The 23,730-nt window shown below is 44.1% G+C and overlaps 1 protein-coding gene across 1 annotated transcript in view; it reads left to right on the top strand.

The window, feature by feature from the left end:
- The window catches only part of CCDC91 (coiled-coil domain containing 91), a 97,456-nt gene that overhangs the window by 38,999 nt on the left and 34,727 nt on the right, over positions 1 to 23,730 (top strand). Inside the window, exon 7 of the mRNA XM_056862740.1 lies at positions 14,392 to 14,499. Coding sequence (XP_056718718.1) covers positions 14,392 to 14,499 — 108 coding nt within the window. The remainder of the gene's footprint in view (positions 1 to 14,391; positions 14,500 to 23,730) is intronic.

The raw sequence follows: 23,730 nt of genomic DNA, 5'->3' as shown, positions 1-23,730 counted from the left end.
CACACACAGAGCCTGAGAAATAAAGGTAGTAGAATAGAGACGTTCGCCAATGTTGCAGTTTCCCTTTGTAGAGGGGCAATACTACATCTGATCCTGTAGAGGGCGTCTGGGGTTCTGTGAGGCTAGAATGCAAGAAAAGCGGGGGCAAGGGATTCCCGGGGCTCGGACAGCGAGACGGGAGGGTATTGTGGCTGGGCTGCGCAAAACCCACACCAACAGAGTGACAGAAAGTATGAGAGGGGAAAAGGAAGGTGGCTTGTGGCTGAGAGCGACCCCAGTTATACTCTTTTTGGGGTGGGGGATAATGGGATTATCCCCTCGTGGTTCCCATGGTGAACAAAAGGTTAAATCCTTAATGGTCAGCTGCTAAGGTGTGACAGGGGCAATTGAGACAGGCTAACTAAAATCTATGGCTTGCGCAATTCCGGGAGGGTCAGGAGACGATCGCTGATGGGTTTATTTTGCTGGATGCAAAAGCGCGAACAGCTGCGTCCGGGCGCATCCTTTCGCAATACCGGAGGGGCGATCTTTCGTTGCTGATACCAGGGAGGCTTCCGATAGTTTGTTAATCATGCAGATGACTGGGTGGGTGCTGGCTACGTGTCTGGTTGTTCCTTGCGAAATGGCTTCTACTGGACACTTGAACGGGGTCACAGGAAAATGTATTCCCTCTGGTTCACTCTGGTCCTGCCCGTGGTTCCTTCATGCCTGTTTCGCGGGACTGTGCATGAGCCCTTCCCTGTGCGCTTGGGGGTTTGGCACACGCCTGGAACGGTGGCGACACGTGTATAGGTGGGTGCCAGATAGCACAGTCCGGGAGATGGGAACTGTTTGGCTACATATCTTCTGGGCATGGAGTAGGGGTCACTGGGGGTGTGGGCACGGGAGGTAGTTGTGAATTTCCTGCATTGTGCAGGGGGTTGGACTAGGATACCCTGGTGGTCCCTTCCGACTCTATGATTCTATGATAGTGTGGGTAGACAACACGGAGCTAGATGGGTCTGACTTGGTCTGAGGCTCCTAATTTTGTATATGTTTATATATGTAAACTTAGTGAATGTTGAGAATGACAGACATTTCTTAAGAGGTCTAGAAAGAAGAGTCAAATCTTTGTGTTGTCATCTTGAAATTTACACCAGTGACATGGTAAACATTTTTTTTACCAGGAAGCAATTAAAATTAGAGTTAATTTGACCGTTTACTGGTAAATTCGAAAATTTTCTGACCGCTCTCTCTAGTCCTCCTAAAATATAAAGAATAATTGAAGAATTAAGAATTAATTAAATTATTTGCTTATTTGTTTCAAATTTGTATACGCTTTCTCTCCCTCCCTCTGAACTCTCCCCATACCCCCTCCTGCCTTGTGATGACTCTCCAAGTGGGACAATGGTAAAATAATGGGACATGTTTGTTTCCCCATCTCTGTGTGTTACACACATTCTGATGCTCCTGGATTCTGCACACCAAGATTTATACTGGTGGTACATACTGTGATTCCCAAGTAATATCTTGGTGCCATTCCTTAAATACATTTTGTACTTATTGATTTAAAGCCTAAGGCATATGAGGGAGACTTGTTGATTTTCCTTAGTGATCTATCTCTGTGTGTCTGGGAGGAAAATTGTTCATCTGTTACAGTGTCAATTGAGAAATTGGTTTATATATATATATATATATATATATATATATATATATATATATTTAAAGAAGAGTTGGTTTTTATAGCCCAATTTTCTCTACCCTTTTTAAGGAGACTCAAACGGGCTTACAATTGCCTTCCCTTCCTCTCCCCACAACCGACACCTTGTGAGGTAGATGAGGCTGAGAGAGTTCGGAGAGAACTGTGACTGGCCCAAGGTCACCCAGCAGGCTTCATGTATAGGAGTGAGGAAACCAACCCGGTTCCCCAGATTAGAGTCATCCACTCTTAACCATTACACCATGCTGGCTCTCTCAGGGAGGAATCTACATGACATCTTTCTTCCTATCCGTAGCTTCTGCTGTCCTTCGGACAGTGGCCGTTGCAAGGTGTGAACCACCTGCCATCCACAAGCCATCTCAGACAATGGCCTTACCTGCTTTTTAGGAACGTGGAATGGTGTTCAGTAGTGCCATAGATAGCATATGAAAGAGCCTGTTATGACGCCGGAGCTATCGAGTGAGTATCACTGCTCTAGATGAAAAGTGCCTTTTTTTTGATGTGTATATTCCAAGAGTCACTGGAAAAGACAATCATGCTAGGAAAAGTTGAAGGCAGCAGGAAAAGAAGAAGACCCAACAAGAGATGGATTGGCTCTATAAAGGAAGCCATGGCCCTCACTTTGAAAGATCTGAGCAGGGCTGTTAACGATAGGACGTTTTGGAGGACGTTGATTCATGGGGTCGCCATGAGTCGGAAGCAACTTAAAACACAACACACACACACATTCTATTCTATATATGCTAGGGTTTTGCATGGATATGCCTTCCTGAAACTTAAAATTAATACATCTACTTTCCCAGAGTTTAGGATTGTTTTTAGAAGATTTTTTTTAATTAGTAAGTAGGGACAAACATTTTTTTAAATTCTTTGTGTGTTTTTTTCTGACTGTAAATTAATACATCCTTTCTAAAAATAAAAAGTGAGTGTAAGACTTGAGAACATTGCCAAGTTTGAATTCCCATGTTTTATTATTTTTGTTGTTGTGGAGGCTGAAACTAAGGTTTGTTTTTCTTGAATGAAGATTCAAAGTAATTCCGACTTCTTGAACATATGGATAAAGTCTTCATTCAGCAAACAGAAGTTGCTTCCAGTCCCAGCAAGTTTCAATCTGTTGAGTATCATCTGGATTGGTTTCAGCTGGGTCAATGTCATTTCGGCATTTTTCCAAAACATATTAATATGACAACGTTAAATCCTGAAAAATATAAAAAGTGATACAATCTATTAAAGTATACTTGATTTTTAAAATTAAAATATGAACGTAGCTTTATCTGCTGTGGTGTGTTTGCTTTGTTTATAGAATACTAGAGATGTGAAAGTATTATTGGCGGGAAACTAGAAAAAGTCAGAGGGAAAACATTTCCCCCTTTTTTCCTGAGGACTTTTTCCCGTTTTTTTTTCTGGTCAGAAAAATTGGGGAAATTTGGGGAGTACTGAAAAAAACTATTGTATCTTGGAATGTTAGACTTTAGAATGAATAAAATGTTTCTCAAGGCAAGGGTTTCATACTCAAAATATATGTCATGAAAACATCTGCTATAACATGTTTAATGATGATCAATTATTAAAGGATCCATTATTAAATGCCTTTCTGCCCAGTGGGGATTAGGGTTGCCAGGTCCCTCTTCACCACCAGCAGGAGGTTTTTGGGGCAGAGCCTGAGGAGGGCAGGGTTTGGGAAGGGGAGGGACTTCAATGCCATAAAGTCCAGTTGCCAAAGCAGCCATTTTCTCCAGGTGAACTGATCTCTATCAGCTAGAGTTCAGTTGTAGTAGCAGGAGATCTCCAGCTAGTACCTGGAGGTTGGCAACCCTAATGGGAACCCAAAGCACCTTTTACTGCATTTTTGTTGATTTGTCATAGCCTGTCTCTAGAACTGAGAGACAATTGGGTAAGGGTGCTTGTGGAAAAGTACTTTTGTCAGTCTTACGCCCATTTTATGCTTCCTGGACCAATGAATTTGCATCCTTCATTTGCTAAGTTTGAGATAAAGGATAAATATTAGCCTTGTGTTACTTTTGATTAGTTGCTACTGTTCTAGAATATTTCACTTCTATGTTTTGTGTTGGTTGTTAGATCATCATTTGCATTATTATTTTCTTAGTTTTCCCACTAGTTAGTTACCACATGGTTGCTTACCGACTTAGTACCTATTCATACTGAAAATAAGAGTCCCTCATTAAGACCTGTTTAGCATCCATTTTTTTCTGTGTCTTTTCTGATAGAGATGGCTGTTGTGTTGATAGACAGGGACTTAACTCTCTTCTTCCTGTTGATGTTTTATTTTGTCTGCCATTCATCAGCATCACATCTAGGCCCTGCAACCCGAAATACACTTTCCTGGGACTAAGCTCTGTTGAATAACATGGGGCTTACTTTCAAGGAGACCTGCTGAGGATTGCTCTCTTGGCGATGATGAAAAGTGCTGTCAGGTCACAGCTGACTTATGATGGCCCTATAGGGTTTTTCAACCAAAACAGGTTCAGAGGTGGTTTGCCATTGCCTGCCTCTGAGTCATGATCCTGGACTTCCTTGGTGGTCTCCCATCCAAATCCTAACCGGGGCCTGCCCCGCTTAGCTTCTGAGATCTGATGAGATCAGACTAGTCTAGGCTATCCAGGTCAGGGTGCTCTTTTGGTATCTATCCATAATATGTCAAATCTCTTGTCTGCAGACTTTTGCATTGTCATAGAGAGAGCAACCCTGACAGCTACATCAAAGCTGAAAAACTTTAAAAACATCCTCACGTTAATTTGTTGTGAATTTCCCGCTCCAGGCAAAAGGGGCATCTTGAAGCTTGGGTTTTCCCGCCCTTTGCTCAGGGAGGCAGGACTTAAAAACTTGTCATTTCCTGTCTCCTGGGCGGGAAAGCCTCCAGCTTCCACTTTTTCTCCTGCCTTTGCAGGGAGAGCACGCATCAGCAGAGCTCCTTAGCTCTTAGGCTTGTTTAATTGTTTGATTGTTGTTCCCAGTTGTTCCTTGTTCGTTCCGTGTGTCCTTCGTGCTGTCTTTTGTCTTTAAAAAAAAAAAAAAAAAAGTTAAGTTAGTTTGCTCGCGCCCGACCCGTTCCAAAATGGCGGACGCGACAAAGAACGTCCCCAGAGAGGACGATTTACTTTCTTTAAAGGACTACGACCAGTCCCTTAGGACTCTAGGGACACAGTCCCACGAGGATTCCTCCGTCAGCCGCCAAGGCGGACTCTCGGAGGGCTCGGAGCCTACCGGCCCGGCCGCCACCTCAAAGAAGGCGGGAAAGGCGGCAGCCAAGCGCAAGCACATAGGCTCTTCAAGGATTGCAGGCGGCTCCAGCAACAAGAGCCACAAGCGGCCGCGGGACCCAAAGCACAGCTCGGGTGTCCAAGCGGCCGCTCCTAACGACTTCTCTCCCTCCTCTCGGTGTGCTGAGCAGTCGGGTCTCTCCAGCCCAGGCAGGAACCGCGGATCGCCGGACGGTAATGTACCGGGCGCCGGGAACCTGCAGGCGGGGGCAAATATTTTTACCCTGAGTGATATGGAGGCGGTCATAGAAAGAGTGTTAGACCGCAGGCAGGCCAGGCAAAATGCCCCTTTTCAGGCCCCTCAGGTCCCTCAGCATAGAGATCAGGCCTCCTCTCCTTCCAGATCATTGGCTAGCGAACCCTGCTGCAGCCAGCCCCGGTCCCTTGGTCCCTGGCCCACCAAAGCTGCCTTAAAGGCCTCCAGTGCTGTCTCTCAGGGGCAAGGGGGACCAATTGAGGATTCCCAATCCTACTACTCCGAGGAAGATAGGGAGGAGGGGGAATACAATTCTGACACAGACGTTGATCTCACTCCAGGGGAAGAACAGCCTAGGCTTTTTCCCCCTGAGGATTATCAGTATTTACTGTCTAAGGCCCTAATCGCATTAGAACTTTCTGAACAGCCACCTTCTAAGCCAGATGAGTCTACACCCAAGGTCTGGCCGGTGGGTACTAAGGATTACTTCCCACAGGGGGCCCCAAAGAGCAGGAGAGTCCCTCTACCTGATTACTTTGTTAGACTCATTAGAGCTGAATGGGACAAACCCACTCAAAACAGACAATTCCCTTTATCAGTCAAAAGGCTTTATGAAATGACTCCCCCAGCCATGGAATTGCTTGCCTTGCCTGTGGTGGACGCACCAGTAGCTTCCCTTCAGACCCCAGATGGTCTGTCTGAAGAAGGGGTGGGCACCATAAAAGACCAGTTTGATCGCAAAATGGAGTTCCTCTCCAGGAAAGTGCATGAGTCCACGGCCCTCACCATCCAAGCCACTGCTACTGCTGCCATCATAGCCCGAGCCTCCATAGCTTGGGCTAAAAAGATTTCTCAGCTGCTTACAGGAGCGGATAGAAGAATCACAGATGGCATGGACAGGATCATCATAGCTTCCTCCTTCTTGGCGGATGCATCTCTAGATGCCCTTACCTTCTCGGCTAGGTCCATGTCCTCCAATGCGGCAATCCGCAGGGCACTATGGCTCAGAACCTGGCAGGTGGACTCTAAGTTTAAAACTGTCCCTCTCTCTTACCCTCTCCAAGAGGGAAAGCTTTTTGGCGAACGCCTAGACAAAATGCTGGCTGAAACCAAAGATAAAAAGCGAACCATGCCTAAAACATCCAAGAAGGAAACCAAGGGTTTCTCTCACTCCTTTCGTTCTTTCCATACCCTCCAACGATTTAGACAGGACAGCAGGCGACCATCCTGGTCTCACAACAACCAGCCTTTTCGCAGGCAGGAGCAAGGACGCTACAACCGACCTTTCCAGCAATCCCAGTTCAGAGGAGGAGATAAGACGGGCAAGTTCCAAAAGTCCAACAAACAGTGACGCCCAACCTATCCCCGTGGGAGGAAGACTCCAACACTTCCTCCCACAGTGGGTGGGCTCCCAGACGGATGCCTGGGTGCTCCAGTTGGTACGGGAGGGCTACAAGATCGAATTCAGCTCGGCACCTCCAGACCGATTCATTCCCTCTCCAAAATCCCAATCGGAAACCAAACATCTTCGCACTATGGAAGCAATCAACCATCTCCTTCACATCAGTGCGATAGAAAGAGTGCCCCCTCTGGAACAATTCACCGGGGTTTACTCAACCTTCTTTACTGTCCCGAAGAAGAACGGGGACTGGAGGGCCATACTGGACCTAAAATTTTTAAACAAATTTGTCCCCACAAGGCACTTCAGGATGGAGACCCTCCACTCCATCATAGAGGCTCTAAAACATGGATCATTCATGACGTCCATCGACCTTACCGAGGCTTACCTTCACATCCCGATCCACCCTCTACATCGAAAGTACCTAAGATTTGCTTACCACAAAGTCCATCTTCAATTCAAGGCCCTCCCATTCGGATTGGGGTCAGCCCCCAGGGTATTCACCAAGGTGCTGGTGACCCTCATAGCAGAGTTGCGACGCGAGGGGATACAGGTACACCCGTACCTAGACGATCTACTCGTGTGCTCTCCATCACTCCAACTGTCGTTGTCGCGCACCAGAAGGGTCCTCCATACCCTAGAAGATCACGGATTTCTTGTAAATTACAACAAGAGTCTTCTTCAACCCTCCCAGACTTTACTACATCTAGGTGTCATCATCAACACAGCCAAAGATACCATCAGCCTTCCCGAGGACAAGATCTCCAAGATATCTCTTCTTGCAAAGCAACTCTCCAAGGTACAATACTCACGACTCCTCACCTTAGCAAGTCTCCAAGGTCTAATGATCTCATACATCCCTGCCGTGCCATGGGCACGCCTTCACGCAAGACCGCTGCAGTGGCTTCTGAGACCCCACCAGGCTCACATTACCAGGAAAATCAACAAGATCATTCCCTTGAACCAACTAACAAGGAAAAGTCTCAAATGGTGGAGCCAGGCATCAAATCTCCGGAAAGGCAAGTTGTTCATTCTGCCAGAACCGTTGCAGATATTCACCGATGCTTCCCTGCTAGGGTGGGGGGCCACCCTAGGGAAGGAATTGATTCAGGGGACGTGGTCCCCGGAGGAACGAGAACATCACATAAACCTCCTGGAACTAAGAGCGGTGTACCTGGCACTACTTCACTTTCACAGCCACATCCAATTCCAGCATGTCCTCATTCGAACGGACAACGTAGCAACGAAGGCTCACCTAAACAAACAGGGTGGGTCCCGGTCGTCCACGCTACACCAGGAAGCAGAAAAGATCCTACGTTGGGCAGAAAAGAACCTTCTCCACATTCAGGCAGAACACATTCAAGGAGTACACAATGTACAGGCAGATTGGCTCAGCCGTCGGACATTAGACGAGGGGGAGTGGGCTCTTTGCAATCAAGCATTCCAACTGATCAACCGGAAGTCGGGACCACTTCAGGTGGATCTATTTGCTTCGAGTCAAAATCGACAACTTCCCAGATTTTTCTCTCGCTTTTTCCATCCGAGCGCGGAGCAAATAGACGCTCTTCTAGTCCCCTGGCCACCAGGTATCCTATATGCCTTTCCTCCCCTGCCCATTCTACCAAGAGTACTCAGGAAGATTCAACTGGAGAAGGCTCTGGTGATCCTGGTTGCTCCGGACTGGCCTCGCCGACCGTGGTATGCAGACCTGATGGCGATGTCCGTTCAGAGGCCTTGGAGACTCCCAAATTTGCCAAACTTACTACATCAGGGACCAATATCACACCCCAACCCAGCTTGGTTCAAGCTCAGCGTGTGGACATTGAAAGGCTAAGGCTACGTCAGTTGCGACTGAGCGAAGAAGTGATCAACACCATAATAGAAGCCAGACGTCCTTCTACACGGAGAGTTTATGAATACACCTGGAGAACCTTTGTTAGGTGGTGCAGACGTAAACATACAGATCCCCTTCACATAGATCTTCCTTCACTACTAGCCTTTTTGCAGGATGGAGTCCTACTGGGCCTAAGGACTAATACCTTACGCAAACAGGTTTCAGCCATAGCCACGGTAATTCCTTCACTCGATGGCTACTCCCTGGCAAGCCACCCACAGGTTAAGGCCTTCCTTAAAGGAGTAGCCCAAACACTTCCTCCTCCAATCCATAGGTTTCCCTCATGGAGCCTTGGTCTGGTTCTTCGTGCACTTACTAAACCACCATTTGAACCGTTGAGAGAGATTCAACTTCAGTATCTAGGAATGAAGACTATCTTCCTTACAGCGATTACTTCTGCAAGGAGAATTTCAGAGCTGGGGGCCCTCTCTATTAGGAAAGAATTGTGTCTATTCCAAAGGGATAAAGTGGTGCTTAGACCCGATCCATCCTTTATCCCTAAAGTCAATTCTACCTTCCACAGGAAACAAGAAATATACCTTCCTTCCTTCTGTCCTAATCCTACGAACCCAAAAGAAAAATCATGGCATACCCTTGACGTCCGTAGGGCTCTTCGAACATACATCAAAAGGACAGCTTCCTTTAGGGTGACAGATTTTCTATTCATTTCCGTTTCGGCCCCAAATAAGGGTCGTAGATTGTCCAGACCTTCCTTAAGCCGAGCAATTAAGCGCTGCATTTCCGAAGCTTACCATCAAAGCAAACTTCCGATCCCTCCGGGCATCACGGCCCATTCGGTCCGTAGTGCCGCCACCACAGCAGCGGCTAACAGGCAAGCGTCAGTCGAAGAAATTTGCAGGGCGGCCACCTGGGCTTCCAATTCCACCTTTGTGAAGCATTACCGTATAAACACCTATGCTTCAGCAGACGCGGCCTTTGGAAGGCGAATTTTACAGCATGTCATAGAGGAAGGGGAACTCTAAATCCCACCCGGATGCTACTTAAGCTCTTGGACATCCCAAGCTTCAAGATGCCCCTTTTGCCTGGAGCGGGAATGTAGCCCTGTTACTCACCGAGAGGGCTCTTTCCGCTCCGAGGTAAAAGGGGCATCTTGCCCCACCCTGATTTAGAGGGGCAGGTTTATAGTTAACCTGAGCTAGTTCAGAGCATACACTACATTCTCTCTCACAATATGTCCCTCTAGGAGGGATTATCTACAACACATGCTTAACAGTCTCAGCCCTTTGATTGTCCATAGGTCTGTTCTAGCCTTGAGGATAGCCTATCCTCTGTTTTGTTAATTCCTTAATACACCAAGTAATTCTTGTTCTTGTTTGTGTAGATAGGATGTTAAACGTTGGATTGTTCCCATACCAAGTTTTTTGGTCGTGGCTGTAATGTTTGTCTTCTCTAGTTTTTTATTCCTGTCTCTAGCAACCGGCTTCTTGGAAAAGTGGAAGCTGGAGGCTTTCCCGCCCAGGAGACAGGAAATGACAAGTTTTTAAGTCCTGCCTCCCTGAGCAAAGGGCGGGAAAACCCAAGCTTCAAGATGCCCCTTTTACCTCGGAGCGGAAAGAGCCCTCTCGGTGAGTAACAGGGCTACATTCCCATCACATCTTTTGAAGTCATTGGAGTGGTTCGTGTATGCATGTGATCTCTCCTGACTTTGTTATTCAGCATTTTGGAACGCACGGTTAACCATATGAACTGCCTCCATTGAAATGTCTTGTGGCTTGAGGCAATACGAAATTCCATGCTACATCTTTCACCTGTGCAAGTCATGATGTTGCAGATGTTGTATTGGACTTGAAAGAATTATATCTCCTTTTTTTTGGCTGGCGTCACTAGGTTTCATCTTTTTGAAGCAGACATTGTGGGTTTGTACCTCTGTGAGTGGGAAGTAGGATAGAAACAGAAATACTAAATTTTCTGTGAAGGGCTTGTTTCCTGAGTAAGCTTCTTAGGAGTCCATCAGAGGCGGGTAGCCCTTGATGTTGGAGAAGTGCGTCTTGAAAAATGTGAAAGCTCCATAAAACTCTTCAACTTGGCTCGCACCAGAAAACAGTGAGAACCACAAGAGTGGAATGTCAGCATTCAGCCAGACCATGATACATTTTTAGCACTACACAAGATACAAACCTGGACATGAAGCTGATTGTAATGGTCTCCATAAGTTTGCGTCTCAAAATGTAATGTTTGTGGAACAGCTGAATGCATGTAACTAGTCTTGAGAGAGATTGGAATATGGCAAAAGAAATAAAATGCATTCCAGATAGTTGGTCGAGTTATATTTGGTATCCCTCCCCCCCCTTTTGGGACTAAATATAATTGCATTTTCTACCTAACTCATAACATTGGCACATTGATCAGAGGAGATATTTTTTGTTTAACTCACACAATAAATCAAACTATCAGTTTCTTTTCCTGATCTATAAACCAGTATGTAGCTATAGACTGTAGTATGAGATTTAAAACTTGGCAAAATTTTATCTTTGATTAGCCAGCAAAGCTATTGAAGGTGATGCCAACAAGCTGGAAATTTAAGAGCCGCCACCAGAGCCAAGTTGACTCAGTCACCATCAGTTTGGACATCAAATGTTCTTTTTTTTCTTAGCCCTTTTCCTTGTCTGCTTATTATAATAAAATGGAGACTAAGTACATTAGAAGAAGGAAGTCTTGTATTACAAAACAGGATATAAATCAAGCTATTATTCTAGATTATCTGTTATTTTGAATTGCATTATTATAATTTTTCAGAACATTCCCAAATACTTTATATAATACTGAGCCATTACAGATTGGTATGCCTGCTCTCAAGAATCATATTACTCTGTGGGGATGAATTAATCAGTTTGTCCATCTTGACTGTTCTATTTTGGATGCAAAATTGGTGTTTCCATGAAATCAGGATAACTCTTTGGTCAGTTGTAAAGGTACCCAGTTGGAAATGAGCCATATTAAAAAATGAATGGCAACTGATTTTCCACTGTTACAAGTAAAAATAAGGAATCTAGCAATATAGTTGATGAGAATAGGCATCTCCCTGTAAGATAAACATAAAGAAGTTTCACTTTATGAGCAAACAATTGTTGTGTGGCTTAAAAAGTGTATATGAAGAGGACAGTTGCGATTGGGTGGTCATTTGCTTTGACATGTAAGGATTACATTCGTTTCCACAACAGGCTTTGTGTTTGAGAGCCAGCATGGTATAGTGGTTAAGAGGGGAGGACTCTAATCCGGAGAACTGGATTTGATTCCCCACTCCTCCACATGAGTGGCAGACTCTAATCTGGTGAACCGGGTTGTTTTCCCACTTCTACACATGAAGCCTGCTGGGTGATCTTGGGGTAGTCATAGTTCTTTCTGAACTCTCTCAGCCCCCCCCGCATCTCGCAAGGTGTGTGTTGTGGGGAGAGGAAGAGAAGGAGATGGTAGGCTGGTTTGAGACTCCTTAAAGGTAGAGAAAATCAGGGTATAAATTCCAATTATTATTATTATTATTCCCCTTCTTTTTCTTCCCTTCCCTTCCCCTTCCCTTTCCTTCCCTTCCCTTTCCTTTCCACAGCACCGTATTTCCAGAGCCAAAGGAGAATTTAATGCCTTTTCCTGAACTACTTTTATAGAAAGAGAATGTTAAAATACCTGGCAATATCCATGTACAGAACAATGATAATATTCTGAATTCACAAAACAAGTTTCTGGACAATCATAGAGACGAGGGAAAAAATAAACAGTGTTTTAAATAAGGAGAAGGATGCAAATTATCTGTCATGTATGGGTCTCTCCCCCCCCCATCTTTTAACAGCCTCCTGTTACCTCCCTTGAAGCTGTTGCTTGGATTCATGGGAGTCCAGCATGGAACTGGGGAACATTACTATCCACTTTTGCACTAACAAAGCCGCAGAAATCCTACCAGTGGCAGAACAAGGACAGGTCATGTTGCCCGATTTCCCCCTCTTTGCTGTAGCCCTTCATGTGGCTTCATATTTTGATCACAGGGTTCCAAAGATTCTGGGCATCGTGGGGTTTTTTGGAGTTTTCAGGGCACTGCAAGAGAAAGGGGGAGGCGGAAAAGATCCACATCCTTGAGTGCCATTTGTGCTGGTGATTCGTAGAATCTTACATTATGATTGCTAGATGGTGCAGCTACTCACTAGTAGAACTGAAACTTGCGCACAGTTTTATCGGGTTGTACTAAATCCTTAAGGTTGTACTAAATCTTTAAGGAAGGGGCTTTGTTCAGTTTAAATAAAGGATGACACTTTGAAAACTGAGCTTTTTGTTTCTGCAACATGTCTTGGTCCGCTTCCCTGTCACCTACCCATTTCCTAATTTCTTTTGGGTCCCAGGATTTTAAAGTTGTCAGCAAGGGCAGATTGTAAAGCCTTGTGATCGGGGGGGGGGGGGGGGAATACTGGCATTATATTCTACTGAAGTCCCTCCCCTCCCCAAACCACACCCTCCCCCAGCTTTACCCCCAGATGTCCTGGAATTTGCTAACACATAATTGGCAACCCCATTAATTTGCTGTTGAGGAACAAGTTCAGATACTCAGTGTTATGATAATTGCTATTTTTCTACTGTCATTTTAAAAAAAATGCTGCTGGATTACATTAGCCTTGTCTTTCCTAAGAATGCTAATGTTCGCAAAACTATGTTAATTTTTTCTCCAAAGGTAAGCGCAGTTGGTGTCAACAAGCTCTGTAGTTATTGCACACGTGTTCGGTTTAAATAAAGCTCTGTAGTTATTGCACATAAGGTTTCACTGCTCAGTTTAATTGCTGATGGGCTGCAAGACTTCTCATATTTCTGCAGTTTCTAATATTTCTGCAGTTTTAATACATTTGCAACACCACATACATGGAAAATGTTGATGAATAGTTAAAAACAAATTTACTATTTGACTTTTTGTATATATGCAGCATCTTGCTAAATGCTTCCCACCGAGCATGTCTATTATTTTTCAAAATAAAAATCTATTTTAAGAGGTTTGGAATACTTTACTTGCTTGCCCGCGCATGCCAAAATTCTGTTTTGTATAAAGGAAGCTGCTTTTAGCATAATTTTAATTGTAAACAGTTCAGTACTCCAATTTGTGTAAACACTGGATTTTTATGCATAGCGTTGTATCTGTTGCATGTATAGAGCACATCTTTTTGAAAGGAACAATGTAATGGCACCCGTGGTATTTAAAAAAATGAAGATCACACACTGCCAATCACAGAAGGATGAGAGAATTTGGTAAAAATAAATAAATAAAGGAAATGGGTCGATACAATGTTAATTTGATATAATAATTATAATTCTACCTGTATTATCGTGTGACTTCCCCCTCCCCCCCCCCTCGCCTCTGCTTTTCACACTTCTGATTCCCAGTCTCTTCAAGGAATCGAGAACTATTTTGGGGGCACTGGTTCTATATTTTCAAATAACTCATAATTTCCATCTGCTTTTACTTGACTTGTGGTTGTGAAGATCATGCTTGGCCCAGGGGATCTAACAGTGTGCTGAGAGGATGTGGAACTTTGTCAGCCAGTGAAATATGTCTGGCTTCCCCCCTCCCCTTCCCCACTGGCTTTCCTATGCCTTTCATCTTGTGTGGTCCAACTGAACTGGATATGTTTCACAGTACTGCTCACCTTCCCAGTTTCTCATAGGTCTTTTATACAGATGATTCTGTAAGGAAACAGGAGGTCCATCACAGCTATTCTGGTTACAGAAAAATAAAAACAAATGATAATGTATCAATATTTGTCTAAGATGTTCCATATATCTGATCCACGGGCGTACTTTAATATTAAATTACGGCTGCATGCAAATGTTGCTTAACAGAAGATGTTTCGGGGGGGGGGGGGGACTCTTTCTAATGGCAGGCAGAGTGCCTTCTCCATTTATGCCAGACGGCTGTATTGTTTGTTTCAGGCCTTACTACAGTCCACGGTTCAGCAGCGAGAAGAAGCGGTTGAAAAACAATATTTATCTGCGATAGAAAGACAAGCGCAGAAGTGTGAAGAACTCCTTACTGCTCAGGTAATTGCACTGTTTTGTCATAAAAAATATGCATACCTTGACCAGGATTCAAATAGCTGTGTAGACTGTCCCAGCGGCTTCTGCTTCTTCCTTTTTTTTAATGCCCCTCCTCCGCAAAAAAAAAAATTTTTTTTAAAAAATTAAAAATCGACATAGGGAACAACTCAAAGACACAAGAGCACCACAGTGCTCAAAAAAAAAAAAAAAGCTCATGAGCTGGAACGCTTGATGTCTTCAAGACTTATTCTCTTCAAACCTTAAGACATCTAAAAACATTACCAATCTCAGAAGAGGCTCAGTTGTGAATATTTGACCTTAGAAGTAATTGTTTTCTTGAGGATTGTTATTTCCATCCAGAATTGGCAGATGGTGTCCTATCTGCATCGTCTTGGCAAAAATGGACTTGAGGGTGGATGCTTGCCATGATGGCTTGTGCTTCTTCCTTCTATTCCCATGTAAGTAAGTTGTGTTATCCAGGGCCGTCTTAACGCATGGGCACACTGGGCAGTTGCCCGGGGCCCCCACGAGCATAGGGGCCCCATGCTAATCTATGTATGTTGTGACTCGCTGTCAATGAATAAATAAATACTATACTAAACTATAAATATTTGTTATTGGAAAATGCATATTTAGCATGTGTTTTACTAAAGATAATGAACAGTATTAGAATAAATACTGAAGTATAATGTAAGAAAGGACTTGTTCATTATGGAAGCACCAATAAACATATCTTTAATTGTATCAGCCATTTACATTGTTATTCCTGTGGGTGGTTGTGTAGGTAAGGCCCCCAGTGCACTGCTGTGCCTGGGGGGGCTATAATGCTGTTAAGACGGCCCTGGTGTTATCCTGATGCAAACTTGCAACAGTTTCTAGTAGTAACCAGGGAGTCTAAACTTCTACATTCCAGGTAGATATTGATATTAAGGTGTTTTCTCTGATCTGAAGTCTCATTCATGTAAGGTCAGTCGTGTAAATTAACCAGTCAACTTTAGATTATAGAAAATATATATGGCAAGTTTCTATTAGTGCACATGCCTATATGGTGAGCAATACCAGACATTCTGTTCTAGCTGGCTAATAAGAGGAGTCCTGTGACATGTATTATTATTATTATTATTATTATTATTATTATTATTATTATTATTATTATTATTATTATTATTATTATTATTATTATTATTTCCTTCTTATAACCTGCTCTACCTCAGCAAGCTGGGCTCAGAGCAGCTAACATAAACCATAAAAATGCAATAGAACTATAAAATAAATTTCCGAACATACAATACAAGGGATGACAGATCTAAGACAAAGCTGTCATAGAGCTTAGTGGAACTCAACGGCAGTCTAGTCCAGATTCCTTTCTAAAGAATTGCCCATCACTTTCTCTATATTGCTTTCAGTGTGCAAAGAGTTATACGTTTCCTGTCGCAGCTGGTCTCTCAAAAATATCCAACTTGTTGCTAAAATCGGTTCTCCTTTGAGAGGACTGGAAGATAGCAAATGAATGTCAACTTTTAAAAGGGGATCCACAGGAGATCCGGGAAATTTAGAGGCTAGTTAGTCTAATGCCTGTTCCAGATAAACTGGTAACACTGTTTATTGAAGATAGAAGTATTAAGAACATAGAAAACTAGCACAATCAGCTTGGCTTCTTTGAGAGACTTTAAATGAATGTTTGAACAAGGGTGATTGAGTAGTCACTGTGTATTTGGAATTCAAAACAGCTTTGGTCAAAGTCCCTCACCAAAGGCTCTTGAGTAAACTTTATTAGCGGTAGGGTTGCCAACTTCCAGGTCAACTTCCAGATCAAGAATGATCAAGAATTGAAGCACATTTGTTACAAGGAAAGACTAAGGACTCGGGGGACAGTTTTGTTTAGAGAAACAAACTAAGCAGGAGCCTAACAGAGGTTTGTAAAATGATGCATGGTGTGGAGAAAGTGGATGCCCCCCAGTAGCCTTTTCTCAAAAGGGAAAAGCCCCCAACTTAGTTACTTAACTCCTTTAGAAGAAGAAGAAGAGTTGGTTTTTATATGCTGAGTTTCTCTGCCACTTAAGGAAGAATCAAACCAGCTTACAATCGCCTTCCCTTCCCCTCCCCACAACAGACACCCTGTGAGATAGGTGGGGCCAAGAGAGTGTGACTAGCCCAAGGTCACCCAGCTGGCTTCATGTGTTGGAGTGGGGAAACCAACCCGGTTCACCAGATTAGCCTCTGCCGCTCATGTGGAGGAGTGGGAAATCAAACCCTGTTCTCCAGATCAGAGTCCACCACTCCAAACCACCGCTCTTAACCACTACACCATGCTGGCTCTTTAGCCTTCCTCATAATGGAAATACTCTTACATAATACTAGAACTTGCAGACACCCAGTGAAGTTGATGGACAGCTTTGAAGGGATGCAAATGCAGGGCGGATAGGTCCATCAAATGGCTATCAGCCCCAGTGACTCAACAGAAGCTCTGTGTTCAAAATACCATTGCTGAGGGACAGTGGCAGAGGACGGCTTGGCCTCCGTTCCCTGCTGGTATGCCTTCCAGGGATGAATAGTTGCCAGTTGTGCATGACAGAATGCTGGAGTAGATGGACCGTTGTCTCCTGCAATTGCTGTTATGCTCTTTTATGATCAAAAGCACAGGTGACCAGGACAAACTCCCTGGCACTTAAAACATGTTAATGTAGGTTTGTGGTAAATATGACTGAGGAAGGAGTCTTCTCCAGGTGCAACCCACCTAACTTCTGAAGACTGGGCTCTCAAAGGAGGGCCTCTGACATAGGTCTTAATCCACTGTTATAGGCTTACCAGGTAGGGTGGCTCCATCGGTGGGAGACTTTCTATATTGCGCAGTGCGCACACACGCCTGGCGCAATACACCCACTCACCTGGCATGATGAGCACGCCTGGCCCGCACGACATGCCTACGTCACTTCCGGGTTTACCCGGAAGCGACACGGCTGCTCTAGCAACCTCTGTGAAAACTCTATGGTTTCCATAAAGTTTCCGTGAAGGTTGCTAAAGCATCTACATTGCGTGGGCGCACATGCACGAGTTGTCCGCTGGCCCTCAGCTGGTCGGCAGGCAGCCTGGTGGATTGACGGGATTTTACCCACGGCCACCAGGCACTTGGCATCCCTACACTGTTGTGACTTCAAATTGTCATTCTTGTTGCACACTGCTAATTGCAAATACTTTTTCTGCTATAGTATAGTTATCCCAAATGATGAAACATTACCAGTTTAAAACAATGAACTAAATTATAAGGAATAATTTAGGGGTTTTTTGGGGGGTGGGGGAGGTTCATCTTTCTCCCACTGGTTAGGCATCTGAAAATTAATTCAGTTTGGCTGAAATTTGGAGGGGAATCAAAGGAAATTAGGTCCTCAGTTTTTATCTGTATTTAGCTGCAGATGGGTAAGGCTTAATTTTTATTCACTTGTAGAGTTTCTGCTAGATTAGGTACTCATTTTGAGTACTTCCTTTTTTTTACTTTCTGATGCACAGACATCCTTGCATAGAAAATTATGTCGAGCTTGATTTTGTTAAGCTTGAAGTGTTTTCAGTTTTAGTCAGAATATTTTAAACTAATGTATTTGTTTTGGAATGAATCGATGTATTTGTAATGCTTTAAGTATGTAAAGATTTGATAAAATTGGTTAAATAAATGTATTTTTGAAAATTGTTTTGAAGGGGTATTCTGTAAAATGGTTGCACGCTTGGGCCAGCGCTCTGGGTTGAAACAAGCTACCGTCATTTTTGGTTCTTGCAAACAATGACATCTAAGTAATCACTCTGTTAAGGATTTACAGTGCAAACCAAAAGGAGGGGTAGTTTTGCTGTAGACGGGCAGCCTCCTAGAATCATAGCAGAATCATAGAATCATAGAGTTGGAAGGGACCACCAGGGTCATCTAGTCCAACCCCCTAAACACTGCAGGACAACTACCTCCCCCCCACACACACCCCCAGTGACCCCCTACTCCATGCTCAGAAGATGCCGTCCCTCTCATCATCAGCATTGCTGACAGATGGCCATCTAGCCTCTGCTTTAAAACCTCCAGGGAAGGAGAGCTCACCCCTACCCCAAGGAAGCCTGTTCCACTGAGGAACCGCTCTATCTGTTAGAAAATTCTTCCTAATGTCTAGATCAGGGGTGGGGAACCTTTTTTCTGCCAAGGGCCATTTGGATATTTATAACATCATTTGGGGGCCATACAAAATTAAAATTAAAAATTAGCCTGCTATATTTGGTCAGACATTTAGCCAAGAGGCACAACCGGAGACGGCTCCAAGTGTCTGCCAAATAGAGCGACTCGCTTTTGAGCTCTACTGTCCCCAGCTGGGCCCAAGAGATTCAGGCAGGGCAGCATCCTTCTGAGCTAGAGATCTGCCAGGACCCATGAAGGGCCAGACCAAATGATTTTGCGGGCCTTATATGGCCTCCGGGCCTTACGTTCCCCACCCCTGGTCTAGATGGAAACTCTTTTGATTTAATTTCAACCCATTGGTTCTGGTCCGACCTTCTGGGGCAACAGAAAACAACTCTTGAGTAGTTTGCTGCACTGAGGCGAGCAACCCGAACAGGCAAAATCCCCAAATCCCCATGGAACTGCTGTGTGCACTTCCGTGGTGCTGTGCCACCATTTTTGCTGGCATAAGTTCATGCCAGTAAAAATGGGCGTTCCCAGTGCAAAAGGGATTCGAGAGCTGGCTAGCATCAGCCTGTCCCTTGGGAACTCACCCTTTGGTGCCAGCTTGAGCCCCTGTGCCGGAGGAGCTCTGCTGGCAAGGTTGTGCTGGTGCCCATGCCTCGCACGGCTCCCCAGCACCAGCACAAGTGACCTGACCCCTGCATTAGTGCCCATTCGGACGGCACAAGTGGCACGCTGGCGCAGGGGTCATGCTGCCTCCAAAGGCCTCCCTCCACTTTAGGATTGATTACACTGTTAATTTAGTCCAGGAATGTGTCTGATCCGAAATTCATGGCTTACCAAAACTCAGCCATTGTTGAGTTCTTTTTGGAGAGTCAAGAGTTCTTACATGTTTGCTAAAAGTATCATTATATTTATAGTCTGCCTTTCTCTCTGAGTCTCAAGGCAGATTGCGTAATGGAAGTGAAGCATTAAACACGACGTGTTAAACAGTGCAAGAAATACAAGAATTACTTAAGCAGAAATGTAATGCAGAGAGAGCAGGACCATAGAATTTATTTATTATTTCCATTTGTTACCCCAATCTTCCCGATCAAAGCCAGGAAGGTTTTGACTAGGGTTGCCAAGCTCCAGGTACTAGCTGGAGATCTCCTGCTATTACAACTGATCTCTAGCCGATAGAGATCAATTCACCTGGAGAAAATGGCCGTTTTGTCCATTGGACTCTATGGCATTGAAGTCCCTCCCCAAACCCCAACCGCCTCAGGCTCTACGTCAAAAAGCTCCCGCCGGTAGCAAAGAAAAACCGGGAAACCCTACTCTTGACACAGACCATTTTCAGTTCTTCCTCCTCCAGTGGCCCAGTTCAAAAATTAATAGTGCCTAACGTTAGCTGGCCCTGCAAGCTTGGGCAGTCTTTCCCCTTGGTCTTTCCCCTTCCCTCTTCAATTTCAGAACTATTTAGATAATAGCGAAAGTCTCGTGAGTTCACACACCCTTCACCTTCTTCCCTTTTCAATGCGCACAGGCATGCCTGTGCCTGCTCCCTTTCAGCTTCCGAGTGAGTGATGGCATTTCATGTCTGCACTGCCAACACAGCTGTATACCAGTTTGGGGACCCGCTTCTGACCATGGTTGCAAACCGTGCAGCTGAGTGCTTTGCAACGTTTGTGAAAACCTCATTTCGCTGCCCCTAGTTAGTTCCATAACTGAGCTTCCAAACCTTTGGGACCCTTTCAGAATATATCTGGCTTGTTTGGAACGCAGGGGTTTAAGCATTGATTTAGCAGTGTACACGTTGCACTCGAGCAGCATAATAGCAGAACAGATACGTTCTGAGAAGCGGCTGTGATGATACGACCCTGTATCTGAGAAATGCGTTGCCGTGATTCTTCAGACACAGACTTAATAGAAAAGAAATTGTAACCAGTTGTGGACATGATTAAATCTGTTTACGGTATCTTCTCTGAGTCACATTCCAGGAAAGAAAAGATTTTTCTTGCTCTTTTGAATTTTTTTTTTTTTTACAGGAATCGGGAAAAGCCACAGGAACTGTATTTATATTTGACTGTGCATCAAATGTTTTCATTTAGAGCTGTTGTTCAAAAAAATAAACCCGACTTCTAGGAGAAATGTAGTTTATTTCAGCTTAAGTTTTACAGTGTCTTTGCTTTACTTTTTAATATAGGTGAAAGAATGAAATGTGTTCTTCCTTTAAGGGGAGGGGCTGTGGCTCAGTGGTAGAGCCACTGCTTGGCATGCAGAAGGTCCCAGGTTCAATCCCCACATCTCTAGTTAAAAGGACTAGGCAAGTAGGTGATGCAGAAGACCTCCGCCTGAGGGCCTGGAGAGCTGCTGCTGGTCTGAGCAGACAGTACTAACTTCGATGGACCAAAGGTCTGATTCAGTAAAAGGCAGCTTCATGTGTTCATGTGTGACCTGGCACATATAGTTGTCCTACCTCAGCGCTTCTTGAACTTTTCACCTGCATTATAGATGCAGTAAAAACAATGAGTTCAGAACTAGGCATTAAACTCAGTGGGTGGTTGCAGCTGGAAAATGGCAATCCTGTGTCACATTCTCCCCCAATCTGGACATACTTGGCCACTTCGTGGCATCATCATATTATGCATTTCTTCATCTCTGACAGCAGCCGCCATTGGCATGGGTGGGAGGGGGATTTAAAGAAGCATGTCATGACAAGCACAGTTACCCTTATTTTGTTTACATTATTTATAATCTGCCTTTCTCACTGAGACTCAAGGCAGATTACACAGTGCAAATCAAATACAGTCAACAGGATGGGATATCTGATAAACAAAAGCAGTTGGGTTTGGATTGCAGAAATCTGAATGCGAAGCTGAAACAAAGCCTAAACATTAACACGACACGTTAAACAATGTGGAAATTATGTATTAGGATCATTATACTACAGAGGGTATGTACTATATTGTGTGAACTATGCTGTATGTGTTATTATAGTCCACAAATCCTAATATGCCAACTTTCTCTACTGCTTAAGGAAGAATCAAACTGGATCACCTTCCCTTCCCCTCCACACAACAGACACCCTGTGAGGTAGGTGAAGCTGAGAGAGCTCTAAGAGAGTTGTGACTAGCCCAAGGTCACCCAGCTGGCTTCTTGTGTGGGAGTGGGGAAACCAACCCAGTTCACCAGATTAGCCTCCGCCGCTCATGTGGAGGAGTGGGGAATCAAACCCAGTTCTCCAGATTAGTGTCCACTGCTCCAGACCTCTGCTCTTAACCATTACACCACGATGGCACAATTGCTGTTGACTCCCCACACACACACACACACACACACACACACACACACACACACACATGCACTGTGAAGCAGTGAGAACCCCTGAATAACAGTCAAAGATTTTCAAGGTTTTCAGGAAGCTCCAAGGGTAGGAGTTAGGTGGGTTGGTTTTCCTGAACCAAATCCCTGAGCTTTTCCATGGGATCAAGCGCTGTCTTCATCTAAAATTATTTTTTAGCCTGAGGGATCCTTTGATTCTAAGGTTCCATAGCTCTGGTTGTCTATTGACACAGCACTGCTGGTGATGCAATGTAACCTTAAAATAGTATGTATGTGTTTGTTTGTTTATGTTACAAAATTCATACCCCACCATTCTGCCCTCACAGGGGGCCAACAAGACGGTTAACAAATTAAAACATACATAATAAAATCACATTTAAAAACCATTAAAACTGTAGCGTAGTATGGTGAAGAAGTTAATTCATTCTTTAGGCAGCTCCCTTATAGAGAGTTTTTCAATATATATATATATATATACACACACACACACACACACAAACACACACACACACACTTCTCATATCTCCTTGCAGACATTCCAATCTTCTATTGACATGAGGCCATGCATTTGTTTTTATTCATCTTGAGGTACACACACACACCTTTATTCTGATCTTCCCTCTCTCTGATCCGGGACTAGGAGAAGAAGCATTTGCACATTCCTCAAGTTAACAAGCACCCATCTAATGCCTTGATTCTCTCCCATTTCCCTTTTAACAACAACAGGACAGGCATACCTCGCTTTATAGCACTTCACAGATATTGCATTTCCAAGCAAGTCTATTGGCACCAATTTCCTAACAGCGTGTGCTCACTTTGTGTCTCTGACTGTGTCACATTTTGGTAACTCGCAATATGTCAAACTTTTTCATTATTATTACAGTACATTTTTAGGCATAATGCTGTTGCACACTTAATAGACTACAATATAGTGCAAACATAACTTTTATATGCACTCAGAAACCAAAAAATTCGTATAACTCACTTTATTGCAATATTCACTTTATTGCGAGCCAAACCCACAATATCGCCAAGGTATGCATGTAGTTACACAGGTGAATCTCCTATGTGACTTCCACCTGATTACTTTCCTCCACAACACAGTTCTTATCTCTATTTACAAGATGGTATTCCAAACAAAGTCACTAAGGGGATTTATTTGGGTACAGAATGAGCACATTAAGGGTTTTGAGACTGCAGACCAATAATAAAATTTTGCTTAATGTAAATTATTCCTTGCTCACCTTGTTAATAGGGGGCTATCTAACTGGAGCTTCCTGGGCCTCATTTATAAACTCCTCTCTGCAACATTTGGTGCTGTGTGCTGTTTTCAGTATGGAGCTAAAGCAATGTGATGGTTGAGTGTGAGCTGAGAAGTCTCCAATCAGCTCACTTGCAAAGCACTGTCCTGTCACCTTTGCTCCCTCCTTCTACACTACAGCAACAGTAGAAAAGAGCAAGAGTCCAGTAGCGCCTTAAAGACTAACAAAATTACTGGCAGGGTATGAGCTTTTGTGAATCACAGCTCACTTCTTCAGCTACAGCTACCTAGAAGAGAGCTGTGACTCGCGAAAGCTCTTGCCCTGCCAGAAATTGTGTTAGTTTTTGAGGTGCTACTGGACTCTTGCTCTTTCCTGCTGGTACAGACAGACTACATAAGAAAAGCCATGCTGAATCAGACCAAGGTCCATCAAGTCCAGCAGTCTGTTCACACAGTGGCCAACCAGGTGCCTCTAGGAAGCCACAAACAAGAT

The sequence above is a fragment of the Euleptes europaea genome, chromosome 17 (assembly GCF_029931775.1).
Source record: "Euleptes europaea isolate rEulEur1 chromosome 17, rEulEur1.hap1, whole genome shotgun sequence".
NCBI classification, from domain to species: domain Eukaryota; kingdom Metazoa; phylum Chordata; class Lepidosauria; order Squamata; family Sphaerodactylidae; genus Euleptes; species Euleptes europaea.
This window is presented reverse-complemented; position numbering and strand designations above follow the sequence as displayed.